A 15372-nucleotide genomic window follows, 5' to 3' on the forward strand; every position below is an offset into this window, starting at 1 on the left:
CTGCTGGTGGCAGGCAGGTTCCTGACCCCTCCAGGGGGCAGTCACATGGAGTCACTATTCAAACAGCTGTCCCTGCAGCTGAGCCCAGGATGTATGGAAGAATGGCCCAACTCCTGACCCCTAATGCTAGGCTGTCTTCATTAATTAGAGTACATTGATTTACTTATAAGCATCAGGTCTTTGCCTGGAAAATTCTGCATCATCACTCTGGGCAGCCCACCTGGGGTCTGGCACTGAAGACATTCTAGCAGCTCAAAAATTCCATAATCTCCACCTATTCTTATCATTTATAGTGTGGTGGAAATAGGTACACCAATTATCTAACAATGTGCAACATTTTCTCTAATATTTATTGCTGCAGTATTGAGTCTTTCCTTACAATTTTTTCAGAGGGGATTGTCTTTTTCTATCTCTTTCAGTTGTCTGAAAGAGTAAAATGGTTCATATGCCTCTAAAAAGTCTGAGATACGTTTGCCCTTTTGATTTTGTTGCCAGTCCAAGGAGATTTCTCTGGAGGACCCTAAAAAGGGAGATAACTAAGCATCCCATTCCTATCAGACTCCACTAATGCCACTATGAAATGTTGTTTGCCTGCTTTTGATGCTTTGTGAATATTTTCTTTTGTTGTGTGGCATATTTGCATTCCTTTTGTAGGTAGGAAGCCAGTTCTTGTGAGTATCTAGGCTTTATTCTTCACTCTTTTCTCCCTTACAGTTGAAAATCATGGCTGCAGGAAAATTTGCAAGCTTTCCCAGAAACATGTCAGTGAATCACCAGTTCCCTCTGGCCTCATCCATGGACCTTCTGAGCAGCAAGTCCCCTCTCGCTGAGCATCGCACAGATGCCTATCAGGACGTGTCTATACATGGCACCCTTCCACGGAAGAAAAAAGGCCCTCCTCCCATCAGGTCCTGTGATAGCATCAGTCATCTTGGCACCCTCCCCCACTCCAAATCCCCACGGCAGAGCTCACCTCTGACCCAGGACACCGTCCAGGAAAACCTTTCCCTACAAGACTGGAAAGGTGAAGCCTTCACCTTCAGGTGAGTTCTCCTGATTTCATGAGTGAAGATGGTTTTTTTCAGGAGCAATGTCAGACATTAGATAATGCTGAGTGAATAGGTCAGTTACCTCCCATGGCACCAGCACCCCACTTCAACAGTACCACCTCCTGGCCAGTCCTGTTTTGTCTGTTTTTCCACTCACTGTCCAGCTGGTAATATGCCTAAGCAAATCTCACTTAGGGATAAATTTATCTATCAATATCTTTGTATGCATCTTTCAAAGATGAGTGCTTTTATTTCAAAAGTATTTAATTACTATGTAAAAGCACAATGCCTCCAAAACACACAATTCCTTGTTATCATCTAATATTTGAAAGTATCTTAAAATCCAACTGCCAGTATTATTAAATTTCTTAAAAGAAAGCTGAATTTAAAGAAAAGTTATAGCAACAATTTCTAAACTATATCCACTCAGTTTTACAATGATGAGGATGTTTCTAAATTAGGACCTATGTCTCCTTGTATATAGTTGTCAGTATACTGAGCTAAAATTTTGTGTGGATGTATCATATGGTCAGGTTCAGACTATGCTTGATTTTTCCTGGTCTGGGAGTCTGGGTAAATAAGCCTTATAGTCACTCATGCTGCTTTGCTTGGGTTGTAAAGGCCTGGCAATTATTGGTTTCTGCCTGTTAAAGCTAGTTTGGAAACCATGTACTCTTCTTCCTGTTTAAGATCAGTGACTTGTGATCTGGCTGTAAAGAATTCGGTGGTTTCTTGTTATCTCTTTTTGTCCAATCTTTTAGCACAAAAAGCCACTTAGATCTTAGCTTATTTTTTTGGTTCAATATATATTGAGTACCTAGGTTAATTAGAATATATTAATTTTATAGGTTCAGGGTTTCACCAAGAAAATTCTGCCCATTCTGTGTACCTAAAATGATACTGCTTTGAAGACTTCTAGCAGCTAAATCATTGCAGTACTCTGTTGTTGTCCTGTTACAAGAGGAAATGTGTGAACTAACAGGGTGTAATGGTCCATCTGAAGTAATAGCTTCTGGAACTTATATTCATTCCAGTGAGGGATCTAAATAATAAATATGTCTTAAAAACCAACAGCCAATTATATTAAATGCAACAGGAAAATAGATTGATCTTCTGGAGATTCATCAGGTATAGAGCCTTTGTTTTTTATTAAATGAACAGGTCTCCAAGGAGATAATAATTTAAAACAAACTTGCATAGTTTTGGCAGCCAGGGCCAGGGAGCTAGCTTGGCAGCATAACTAGCTGCTGGCGAGCGTGCGGTCCCAAGTTTGATCCTCAGACCCACATGTGGTGCTAGGCATGGAACAGGGCGTGGCGGCACTTGCCTGTAATCCCAGCACTGGGGAAGCTGAAACATGAGGATTGCTATGAGTCCAAGCTGTGTAGCAAGACTTTGTATTTAAAAAAAAAAAAAAAAAAGTAGTCATGATCCTTACAGGCTGTTCTAGGCACAGAGAAGTCAAATACAAATAGTTAGAGGTGGGAAGAAGTTCAAGATGGATGAAAACTCCCAAACAGAAGCTGGTGTGACCCGTGGCTGAAGATAGCAAGCTGACAAGAAAATGGTATAGAATAGTAGAGATGTTAGTAGAGGATTAGGCAGTCAAGGGTCCCAAATTAGTTTTAGTTTATAATTGTATTAGTGCAAAAAGAAAACAAGTGGAGGTTAGATTATCTGTAGAAAGCATTAAAGAACTCTTAAATGTTACTGACACCAGATCATAAGGTTCCCCAGAGTATTTTAAGGGTCCAGAGGCCCTGGACCTACTCTGCAAAATCTAAATGGGCCACATCCCAGCTCAGAGAGATAACAGGTAGCCTGCTGATAGAAATGGTAAGTACAGAGGGTGTACCTGTGTTCAGTTATATTGGTATCCTATCGTCGGTACTTCCTGGGCAAAGATGTGAAAGGTGGGAGCAGCAAAGACAGCATTCGCCTGCCAAAACTAATCATGAATGTCATGTGATGAAGTTGAATTAGAGCTAACTGTCCCCTGGCTTACTACAGCCCACCTACAACTTACCAACTTTTATTTATTAGTTTAAACCCTTCATTGAGCTAGGTATCTACCACGTATAAGACACAGACAGGTTGCAAATTCACTCCTCAAAGCTCCAAGGTCTGGCTAGGTGCCAGCTTCTCAAGAAGGGGGAGCTCAGCAGAGGGGGTGGCTGGGAGGAGGTGGTAATGGAGTCACCATTCTGTCTTAAGGAAGTTCTTCATAAACACGCAATGTCAAGCTGCTAGCCTGCCAGGAGTTCAAAGCTTCTGACTTGAAAAGTGCCTTGGACACAGGTCAGATCTCTGTAAGAGATCTTATCAGAGGGTGGGCAAGTCCTGAGTTTGAAGTCCAGGTTATGAAAGCCTGAGCAAGCACTACTGGGTAAGGGTTTGCTTATGATTCAGAGGTACATTAGTCCAAATTCACATCTTTTTTTCCCCTCAACATAAAGTATCTTACTGTTTAAGATGAACTCAGGAAGTAACAAATGCACATTCTTCAAAAATTATACTGAGTGAGAAGGCTGGGGGTTGTGCGTCAAAGAACTGTAAAGCCTTACTCCCTTAGTCTTCTTAATATATTTATTTTCTTTTTCTTTTTATTTTCTTTATATAACATTTTTTTAAAAAATCCCCTGGGGCCCTCCTGATTTTTAAAGAGTTCAAAGTACTTTATATCTTATTTTTAAAAAATGTTCCTAGTAAAATTATAAACTACCTCATCTCCTTTTTTAACAAGCCATGATATAAACATAGCAAACAGCATGAATAAGAATTCAGGGCTCTGGAGAGGGAAGTTTTGCTTAAGGTTCCAAACAGAACTATAATGAGAAATAGAACACCTGTAAGTAGCTTTTACAGCAAGATACTGGGGAAGCACCATATACCCACTAAACTCCAGATCATGTGACTTTTTTGTTTTAATAGTGAATTCAGGGTTAATTTCAGTTCACAGATTTCAAGCCTAAAAACCTTCATCTTTTGGTACTGTCATGATAATAATGGGGTCACCTTGGAAGCCTAACCCTTTGTCTCATGCGTACCCCACCTGCATTCAGAAAAGAACCATTCAGAGAAGAAGCTCCTTGTTTTATGAGCCCCCCCATCCAAGTTCACTTGCTAAGGTTTCAGTTAGGTACTGTCAACCACCATCCAAAAATATTAAATGGAAAGTTCCAGACATAAATAAGAATTCATAAGTTTTAAATTGTATACTATTCTGAGTAGCATAAAGAAATGGTATCTTCTGTTCCATTGTACTTAGAATGCAAATCATCCCTTTCCCAAGCAGCATACCCCTACTGCATATGCTCCCCACCTGGTAAGTCACTTGGCCACCATCTTGTCTGTCGTGGTATGGTTGTATTTATGTTGAAGTAACCCTTGCTCTAGGTAATCATGGCCCCTAAGTGCGAGAGAAATCATACCAGCAATTTGGATATGTCCAAGAAAAACCATTTTAGTTTTTAAGTAAAAAAGTGAAAATTTCCACTCAAAAAAAAAAAAAAAAGAAAAAGAAAAAAGAAAAAGAAAGAGATAAATATGTTGAGGTTGCTAAGATCTATAGCATATTGTTGTCTTGGTTCTATTTTATTATTAGTTATCATTGGTAATCTTTCACTGTGTTTGATTTATAAATTAAGCTTTATCATAGATAAGCAAGTATAGGAAAAAAGATATATATATATATATATATGGTTTAGTCTAGTCCAGGCATCTGTTAAGAGATAAGGCAGAACTCCTGGGTGCTAATTTGTTGCAAGCTTGCTATTTTCCCATCAAATATGTTTAACTTATTGTTAAAAAGTCACCTTTATTGTAATTGAATATGAATGAACATCCACCCTTTTTGGGAGGCCCAAGGCAAAACAGAGGAAGTCTCCTGTTTAACCTATTTTCATTATTAAGCATCACATCCACACGTGTCATATCCTCTGGAATTAATACCGTTTCTATTGTATAGTTTTAAAATATCTTACAGGATGTGGTAAATTTGTATAAGAGACCTAGAAAATTTCATCATGACAGTCACCATTGTCATTATCACAATCTCATCTACCGCTAAGAAAATAGGTTCAGGGCTGTTGAAGTGCCCAAGATCATACCTTGCTGAATGACTGCACTAGGATAAGAACCCAGGAAGTACTATAGGGCTGTCCTCAAACACTGCTCCTCAGCCAGCCTCCCTAGAAAGGTGGTGTAAGCTATGAGCACACTTGACCTCTTCCTGTGTGGATATGGTCAGTCTCCTGTCTGAGTCAAGGGCCTTAGACACCCCCTCTGACACCCCTCTAGGGAGCCAGGCAGAAGGCAAGCCTGGAGGGGGAGTTGATCTTCTCTTTCAGAGACTGTACCTCTTGGCTTTCTTGTTGTCTTGGCTGCCCTTGATGTACTTGTGGTTTTGAAAGTTGGCCAAAGCCAGAAGCCAGGGAGCTCTTAAACCTGCTGCTTGATGTCACAGAAGGAGCCTTTGTTCTGAAAGCAGAGCCAGAGTTCTTGAGAGGCCTGCAGACAGGATTTCCTCTTAACATTAGTGTTGTTTGGCTGCTATCCTTTTGATGCATTTATTTTCAAGGATGAACTTGAGTTTGGATCTAGAATCTTCCTTGGGCTAGAGGAGACCGGTTCCTTTCGGGATGTCTATGTTACCAGGATGTCTGTGTTGCCGGGATGTCCGTGTTGCTGGGATAGCAGAGAGATCTGCACTTGGAGGATATTCGGGTCCTTTTCCTGCCTGTGGGTATGTGGAGGCATGCATTCCTGGGAACAGCTGCAAGGGCCTAATTTCTTCTGCCTCTTGTGTTGTGGGAGCATGTGGCGGGACAATGTGCTGTCTCATTAGTTTACATGAGGAGAGCTGACTGACTCGTCGCAAGTGTTAGAACTGACAGTGGCCAGGAAGTCTGCAGGATTATTCCTAGTGAACATCCAGTGCACTTTCCCAGGCAGTAAGTAACATAGTGTGTCAGATCTTTAAACATTAAGCTAAATGTAAGGCACAGAATCTGTGCAGACTGTTCTCTACAACACCGATTTAAAGATCTAACTCTGGCCTGTATCAAAGCCATCTTCTGAAAAAATTGTTTGTGTTATTTCTCTTCAGAATCACTCGATGCTATAGCTACTGCTTTCTACTTAACAAAGCAAGATGTTGCCCTAGACATGCAAATAAACTAGTCTTTCACTCACAGTTAATCACAAGAGTCTACAATATGAAGGTCCACATGTAAACATCTGTAGTTTATTTAGATGTGGTCATGTCTGCTGTCTGCAAATTGGAAGCTTTTGATGCACAGAGGGAAAATTGTTTAGGGTTTTAAAATATCTGTTTAGCAGATTAATAGATCTTATTTAACAGGAGGTGTATTGACTGAATTAGCAAGGTGTCAATGGTTTTTTAATAGCTCTGAGTTCAAGAATGTCTTTAGAAAGTAGCGGTCCATGAGTTGGATTTTTTTTTTTTAATTAAAGTTGAATTTTACTGACATTTAGAAATGATTGGATGCAGCTGTTGTGGGTGAGTTAGTGAATTCTGAGGAAGGGTGTGTGTCCTGCTCTGGTGGCCTCTGGTGTACTGAGGCCAGGAGCAGCTGGTCAGAGGTGAGTGCAGCCCCTGTGAATGTAGGAGTGCAGAACGGAAGAAATGCTTGCAGGTCCACCGCTGCCTGGTGGTAGCCCTAAATCCTCTACTGACAAGGATGCTTTGAATGAAAAGCTGGGATCTGTGCATTCTCAGCTGTTCTTCTGAGGCAAACCAAAGGATTTAAAAAAAAAACAAAACTGCACACCACAGTGAGGAGAATGACCAGCAAATTGTACAATGCTGTCCTTGTTGAGTGGAGTTGCTGAACATGTCTTCCCCTCCCCTGAGAGACCTGCTTTAACTCATGCTTCTTCAGGCCTCCCACATGTTATTCTGGAAAAGTCAGATTTAAGTCTTTTGATTTGTTCACACCCCCAGTATATGTTAAAGAATAGCATAAACAGAAAGTGCTATGCAGTTACACATTAATTACCCATGTTCTTCCCATGTGTGGATTGGGAAACTCAGTCTAGCCAGAATGTACAGGACAGAGAGATCCTAGTTGCTATTGCTAATTGAAAGGAGATTATCCCCGGTGTTGGAATGAGTGGCCAAACTATCCTGCGTCACTTGGCCAAAACATCCTCGGGTCACAACCACTCTGCTGTTTGTGATGGTCACTACCTGGTCTGTCCCCAAGAGATTTGCTATAGGATTGGAGGCAAAATGTCCAGGCCTCTCTTTGCAAACAAGCACATGTGCTCTTGTTTGAAGAATCATGTCTTTATTTGTAAGTTATAGAGATCTGAGAAACCCTCCATAGTTACCCTGGAGTTTATGCAGCTTCAACCATGTATAGTTCCAGATATACATGAAAATGTGCCAAAATTAGAATGATTTTTGCAAAAAGGAGAAAAAAAAACCCAAATCCATGAGACAAATAATCTAGAGGTCCCAGTTCAGGTCCCTTTTTTGTCACTTCTTTTAGGTCTATGACCTGGGAAAATTCTAAACTATAAAGTGGGAGTGAAAATATCCCCCACCCAAGAAGTGCTGTGAAAATCAGCTGATCACTGCTTCTACTGTATGCCCACACTTTGACCTTCACACTCAGCCTGCTTCACTTTCTGGGAGTCGAAGTGGGCAGGAGTCTTAAGAGCAGAGAGTTTGCTCTTAGCTCCCACCTGGTCTCTAGCAGTTTACTCCTCAGCTGCTCAACTCTGCTGGACTGCCTGATCCTGCAGGTCATCAGGGGCTTTCTGGGATGTTGATATAGCTATGGCTATCAAAGAAAGCTGCTAGGGATCTCAAGCTGATTTGAAAGACATAGCTTTGTGGCTCTGGTCGTTATTTCGCCTTTCTGAATTGCCACAACCTCAGAAGGTGGCTCAAAAAAGCAAGTGCAGCAGTGCCTTGGTTTATGAACTTAATTGGTTTTACAGTTTTGGGGAAGATGTTTGTGCTTGTGTTTGTGTGGGAAAAATGGCTATGACCATGTTTGTCACCTGATGCAGAGTTTGCAACCAAAAGTAAAATTCTGCATCACTTTTGTTTGTGAACCAAATTGTTTCCAAAAGAAGCATTCATGAATCAAGGTATTTTTGTGTAAGCACATGCGGAGGTTCCTAGCACAGAAGCTAGCGTGGAGGAGGGGCTCAGACTGGTTTCCTCCTTCCTTCCTCCTAGAAAGCAGAAGCTGGGAGGCTCTTAATCCTCCTGTGTAACCTGAGATCATGTTCAATGCCTGTGTCTTCCCTGGGAGAAAGTTTCCCACATATTGAAGGAGTCTGGCTGGAATCCCTTTATCTGGGTCTGTACTACCATAGTACATTTTGGCCAACACTCAGCAACAACCACACAGGGTCCTAAATATCAGGGTGCCTTTATATTATTTACAAAGCAGAGCCTGCCTGTTTTCATAGTGCTAGCCCAAGCCCCGCCTGTTCGTTCTTGTACTGAATGTCACTGTCTTTTCTGTTCATTCTGTGATGCATCTTTAGGAAGCCTGTTTTGTGCCAGACATTGTGCTGGGTACTACGTACCTAGGGGAGAATGAAATAGATGTGGCCCTTGTCCTTATGTAACTAAAAAGTGAGGAGATGTGAGGCAGATAGTATCAGAGGGTCCTGACATACTCAGATTGGGGGAGGAGACTTCTGAAGATATATAAAAGGAATATAAGATATTTTGTTAATAATTTTATGTTACTGTGTGTTGAAATGATATTTTTGAAATGGTGATTAAATAAGTTATTAAGATTAATTTCACCTATTTTTTTCTCATTTTTAGTTGATCACTAGAAAATTTTAAATTACCTTACATTGTATTTCTTGTAGACAGCACTGGTCTAGATCTGGGTAAGGAGTTTGGATTTTCTCTGTCAGACAAATGGAAACATTTCGAAGGTTGTCATTGAGAGATTGCATGATCAGTTTGGCATTTTAGAAGATCACTTCATCTCTCTGTGGAGGACTGAGTGGGGAAAGGGTCAGGAGGGACCGAAAGGTGGTTGGTTGTAAAGCACAGGGAACAGGTGGGAGCCTGTTCCCTGGTGATGACAGGGGAAATAAGAACTCCAGATACATTTTGCAAGAGGGAGAAGAACAGTCAAGCCTGGCTCGGGCAGCTGGGTATGGGTCAGTTGGGTCCATTTACTGAGATGGGAAGATTGGGAAAGAAGCAAAGGTTTATTAGTTTGGCTGATTCCTTTTCCTTGGAGGAGGGTTTATTGTAGATCTCTGAGAATGCAGACCTCTGTTTAAGATATGCACAGTTTGAGACACACGTGTGCCTCAGCAGAGTCCTTAACTGGGTTTGTATCATGAGCTTGGAGCAAGCGCACGTGTGCACGTGAGAGACAGAGACAGAGACAGAGACAGAGACAGAGACAGAGAGAGAGAGAGAGAGAGAGAGAGAGAGAGAGAGAGAGAGAGAACAGGTCCTCAAGGTAAAATGTGAGGAGTCTAAGCTATTATGGTAGCACACTGGGGACTGAGCCAGGAAGACTGCAAGTTTAAACTCAGCCTGGGCAACTTAATACAACTCTGTCTCCCAAAACAAAGACGAGAGAAGAATTGATTAGGAGACTGCACAGAAATGATATTAAAATGATGAAAGAAGATGTGTTGCAGAGGGAAAGACTTGGATAAAGGGAAGGGTGAAAGCTCTGAAAATTCTCATCTGGGTGCATTGTAGGATTAGAAAGGAGACTGAGAGTTTGGGAGCAGAGAAATGAGGCAAGACCTGGGCAGGGTTGGCTTTTGAAGGAAGTTTTTGTTCTTGTTGGTTTTTAAAGACAAAACTCAGTAGGAAAAATCTCATCTTTTGAGCTTGTCAGGAAACAAAGCATATTTTTCCATTCATTGATTTAAAAAAAAATTCTTTTAAATTTGGATAAGCAGACATATCCCCAGACCACCCTCCCTGTGGGCCTAGGTCAGCAGCATGAGGATTATACTTCTTTGGTGGGTTCCGATGGTCTCTGACTGCATTGCAGATGAAGAGATGCCTGGACCCGCAGCGAGCTGTCAGGGTTTTCTCTGAAGGGACTTTTTCCTTTCCAAAGGTTAGGTTGGTGGTCTTATTGCGATCAGGAGCTTTCTGTGGAAGGCAGGTCAAGGACAGGTGTCTCTACATCTGGCTGCCTGAGCCACTTGCTCTTTGAGGCCTCACGGATAGTATATCAAACTGTCGTGCTTTTATTCTGCCTTTAAACTAATTGGAAGAAACCTTCACAAACACTGTCTTTTAGAAGTATGTGGGGAAGACTGGGAGTGAGTGGATAGCTGCGGGGAACAGGGGAAAAGCAGAGAGATACCAGCCAAACTGAGCCTAAGCTTTTATCAAAAGTGCTGTGTTTGAGCTTAGACTGCTTGAACCTGATGGTTCCCTGATGCCAGACCAGCTGTTGCTGCCAAGAGAATTGCCAGCTTTGATTTGGCTTTTCTTGTTCTTACTCTGTTTGGTTTGACTGATGCTGAGTTAAGATTTAGCTTAATGTTGCCACTGGAGTTCTGCTGAGCTCAGGTTAACCTGTGCCAGGGTCATTTTATCTACCAGTACCACTCTGTATCAGCTCTGCATTCCTTTGAAGACTCACCATAGTGTTATGTGCAAAATATTTAAATGGTGCTGTTTAGCACTGTTAGGGAAAAGTCAGTAGAGTTTCTGTTTTTACTGTGTTCATGAACATTGCTGTATTTTCAGATGAGATAGAACCTGACTCAGAGAAAGTGAAAATTTGCTCTGCAAGAAAAAGGAGCAGTAGATTCAAAAGTAAATAAGCCTTAGAATTTCTACTTGCCAGGTAGGGAAATGTGTTCTCTGTAGGCTATGTGGACCATAAGAAGAAAGATTCCCTAAGTAGAAAGATATGATAAATACGTATCCCAAGGCCCCAGGATCCAACAGGGAAAGATAATAACTGAAAACAGTATTCTGAACTTAGTTCCAAAGGATAAAGAGGTTAATGACCATCTGGATAGTTCCTCTGTTGAAGATGTGCATCAAAGACCACATCCATCCTGAACCCACTTATTTAGAGGATCCCCCAGGGTGAGAGGATGAGCCAGGGGTGATTGATTCATTGGTATATAGAACACTCATCACATGTCCATTTAAGGAGTTCAGAAGTCGGGGAGAAAAAGATGTCTATTTTGAATCATCTGACCTTAACAGCACCCATTCAGTCCTTCTTTGCTATTCATCCAACTTCACACCCACAGGATACCCCCCCCCTTTTTTTTTAACCAGGAATTGAACTCAGGACCTTGCATTTGCCAGGCAGGCACTTACGCTGCTGAGCTATCTCCCCAGCCCACCATAGCCCTTTGTATTCATTCTTCTGGTTGGAAAAGTAATTTTGTCCTTGTTGACCCCTGACCTTAACCACTTTCCACTGTCATGCTCTTCTTTCTCCTGGAGTTGGTGATTATAGATGGTACTTTCTAGATGAGTCTTGGTTTAGGACCTGCCTACTCTGTGCACCACTTCCTATGTGTTCTCCTACCTTGGACCTAGACCCTGCAAAGATCAGGTCATGCAACCTTGGACTGTATTAGAGGGCAACTCTGTGCTGCAAAAGAAATAGAGGATAAAGTGAACAGAGGATGATGAAAATGCTAAGGGTAACAAAAAGGGCTTTCAGAAGTTATGTTTAGAACAGTAAGACCAAAGAGAGGGGGATGTGAGAAAAACCAAACTGCTAGGCTTCTGTTTGGCTTGCATTTTTCTGTGTAAGAAATGACTTTTCTTATTGGGAAGGGTAGAAAAGATTGAAGGAAAAAGTTTCTGACATTGGAGCCAGGAATATAGTTCGGCAGCATAAGGGCCTGCCTGACAAGCACAAGGTCCTGAGTTCAACCCCCAGTACCGCAAAAAAAAAAAAAAAAAAAAAAAAAAAAAAAAACTAAAGAATTGCTGGCATGAAAGAGATAAAGCCATGACATGAGGCTCTAATACAGCCAAGTACAGTGCAGTACCAAAGTCCAAGAAGACTGAAGGAACATGAGGCTGAGATTATTGAACCAGCACTATCACCTTCGGGGACATTGGTTAACAAAGAGCTATAGGAAAGATGCAGGTGAATACATTTTTTAAAAAACTTTTTGAAAAGGAAGTAGAGAGATAAATATCTACAAAAATGGTAAGTTTGATACTGATTCTAAGAAATATGCTAGAAAGGATTGTTAGGACAATGATTTTGGAGTACTTGGCAAAAGAAACAGCTACCATTAGGAGCTATCAGGGCTTTCCCAAGACCAAATCATATCAAACAAACATTTCTCCCTGGGATTACTTGTTTGGACGTGTAGAGAAATGTTGAAAAAGCATGTACTGTATGCAAATGTTGATTATTGGTAATGTCTTTGAGGGGAGAGAGATGCAAGCTTGGTGATAGCACATGAAGCATACTAGTCCTGTTCTAGTCAATTTTAAAAATCATTTAGGCAGTAAGATTGGCATAAAGATCACATGGGTAGATGATGTGCATCTTGGACAAATAAGTAATATGCCAAAATGATAGACATGAGGTACAAAGAAGGATCTTGGTGTTTTGAAACAACACATCAATTTTTTTTAATTCTTATCCTAATTTATTATTTTAGGGCTGGTGAGATAGCTCAGTGGACTAAGTGCCTGTATAGGCAAACACTGGAACCAGGGTTTGATTCCTGTTACCACATGCTGTGCCAGCCCTGCCCCTGGCGCAATGAACTGGCCACCGAGTGTGGGACGTGGTGGCACATACTTGTAATTCCAGCACTGGGGAGGCTGAAAACAGGAGGATCACTACAAGTCTGAGCTGTGTTGTGAGACCCTGTACCAAATACATAAATTAAAATTAAATTATTTTATTTTAATAATTTATTTTAAAATTTTAAATTATTTTATTCAAAATGTATCACTTCCTTATTTAACATTTCATTTATTTTTTGCAGTGCTAAGGTTTGAACCCAGGGCCTGAGCTATACCTCCAGCCCAATGCACAAAAGCTAATTTGATCAGTTTTTACAGAAAGAGACAAAAACTTGCATTGAAACCCAAAAACATTCATTAAAAAGTGAAAATATGTGGTTTGATTAACAATCACATGTAAAAAAAATATTCTGGGATTTGGATAAGTGCAACTTCAGAATAAGTCGGCATTATACAGAGATTGTCGAGTCATCAAGGAATATCCTCAACGTTCTTATATGTTAGTAACTAATAAGGCTAATTCTCGTGCCACATGTTGGCTCTGGGAAAAGAATTTAAAAAACTCAGCCTTAATCCTGCCACCTGCTAGTGAAGCATACCTTAACAAGTAAGATCAATTAATATATTGGGAGACAGTCAGTAATGAATCTCTTTTCATTTACAAGGTAATGAAACAAAAATATTTTCACAAGTTGCACTTCTAAAAGTGTTATAGCCCTGTGTTTAAAGCCATGTGCCTTTTAAATTAGCACAGGCAAATTCAAACAGTATGCCCCAGCCTACAGGGAAGTAACGCTTTTAGAACCTTAATGAGGATCCCAGGATCTGTAAATAAAGTAAGGGCCTGACTTCCTATAACCTGTTAATTTGAGCACACACTAGCTGACATTTTCCCCAAGATGTCATTACTCCAGTGATGAGGCAAACCATATTTTAAGAATCTATTTCTTCTCATTTTTTCAGTAAACAGATAGAAATGGCCCTGTGATAAGCCCTGTCCTTTTGCCCGGGTGCCTGCCTAATGCCCTCCCTGGCATTTCAAACACGCCCAGAGAGATTCATTTTCAGCATGAGTGGCCAGCCTATCAGCATCACTTGCAAAGCATCCCAGGGCTCTGAGGAGCCAGGCAGTGCCCTGTCAGCAGTGATGATATGTTGCTGAGGGAGTTCCGTCTGAGGCCATCTGTCATGGTGTTTTATCTTCCACAAGTCCTATGTGTTCAGAAGTGGGGCTTTTGAAAGGTGTTTGACCCATGAGGGCTCTAACTTCATTGTGGATTAATTCACTGATGAGCTCACATTCTGATGGTGGCCATGGGAGGTAAAGGGAACCTAGGAAACAGGGCCTAGTCGAAGAAAGTCTTAGTTACTTTCTCTCATTGTTGAGACAAAATACCCAACACCCAAAGTTAAAGGAGGAAAAGTTTTATTTAGCTCACAGTTTATAGAGGTTTCAGTTCATAATCAGAGAGGCAGTTATTCTTGGTGGCAGAAGACAGCAAAAGCAACAAGAGCAAACAGGAGGAGCAAGCCTCTTTTCCTCCTTTATATCATGTACCGGCTACCTGTAGCACTCACACAGCCAAGCCCAGCACCAGACAGTGAACCAGTAACAAACTCTAGATTCAGCCTCCTCTGAAAATCCTGTGCCCCCACGGCCTCATGAGGCTTTGGGGGGACATCCAGACAGAGGGTGATAGGTGTTACCTTAAGGACTAATTTTAGTTCCTGACCCCTTCCTCCCTGATTCCTTTCCTCTCTGCTTGCTGACTGTTATGAAGGGAGCACCTCTGCTCCATTGCGCCCTCCCTCCTGTGGTGTTTTGCCCACAGCAGTGGAACCAGCTAGCCATCACTGAAACCTCCTCTAAATTGTGTTTCCCTTAGCTTTTGGTCACAGCAACAAGGACTGAAAACTACCATTGCAGTTCTATTGTAGGCTGGGATAGGTGAGAAGGCCCATCTGGCCAGGAGCAACACTGTTGCTTCCCCTCTGCCTCCAACATTATTCTTCCCTTCGTCAACCTGTGGAGTGTGCTGGAGGAGAATTGGAATCTAAGTCTTCTGCACAGTGGAGGGCACACACACATCACACACACACACACACACACACACACACACACACATACACACATTCATTCAGTCAAACCAACACTGAACACCCTGCGGGGAGATGTGAAGGTAAACAGAATATGGACACAGTTCCTTGTTCTTAGAATCCATTAAGAGAGCTAGGCAGAAAACATGTATCCCATTGGATTACAATTGTTTGCTTTCACAAAGTTTTACAATTCCTGGGAAAGGAGTGCTAACAGTTTGGAAAGGAGTGTCCAGAAAAGGTGGATGCAAATGGTAAGAGATTATGAGGATACCTGGCCTGTTGATGCCAGGAATTCCAAATAGTTTGAATTGGTTGGCAAGTTAGGAGACAAGGCTGCTAAAATGAATAAGATCCTAGAACCAAGGATGTTATCTAATAAAATATAAAAGGAGAGAGTCAGGAGTAGGGGAGCACACCTGTAATCCCAGAACTCAGGAGGTGAAGGCAGAAATACTGTCTTGAGTTTGAGGCCAGCCTGCTAGACTCCATAGTGAGACC

At 41.5% G+C, this 15372-nt stretch overlaps 1 protein-coding gene across 1 annotated transcript in view; it reads left to right on the plus strand.

Annotated features, from left to right (window-relative positions):
• Positions 1-15372, plus strand: part of Bcar3 (BCAR3, NSP family adaptor protein) — a 121032-nt gene that overhangs the window by 6210 nt on the left and 99450 nt on the right. The window contains exon 2 of the mRNA XM_004635715.2: positions 713-1043. Coding sequence (XP_004635772.1) covers positions 724-1043 — 320 coding nt within the window. The 5' untranslated portion in view covers positions 713-723. The remainder of the gene's footprint in view (positions 1-712; positions 1044-15372) is intronic.

This window comes from Octodon degus, unplaced genomic scaffold (genome assembly GCF_000260255.1).
Source record: "Octodon degus isolate 3935 unplaced genomic scaffold, OctDeg1.0 scaffold00074, whole genome shotgun sequence".
NCBI lineage: Eukaryota > Metazoa > Chordata > Mammalia > Rodentia > Octodontidae > Octodon > Octodon degus.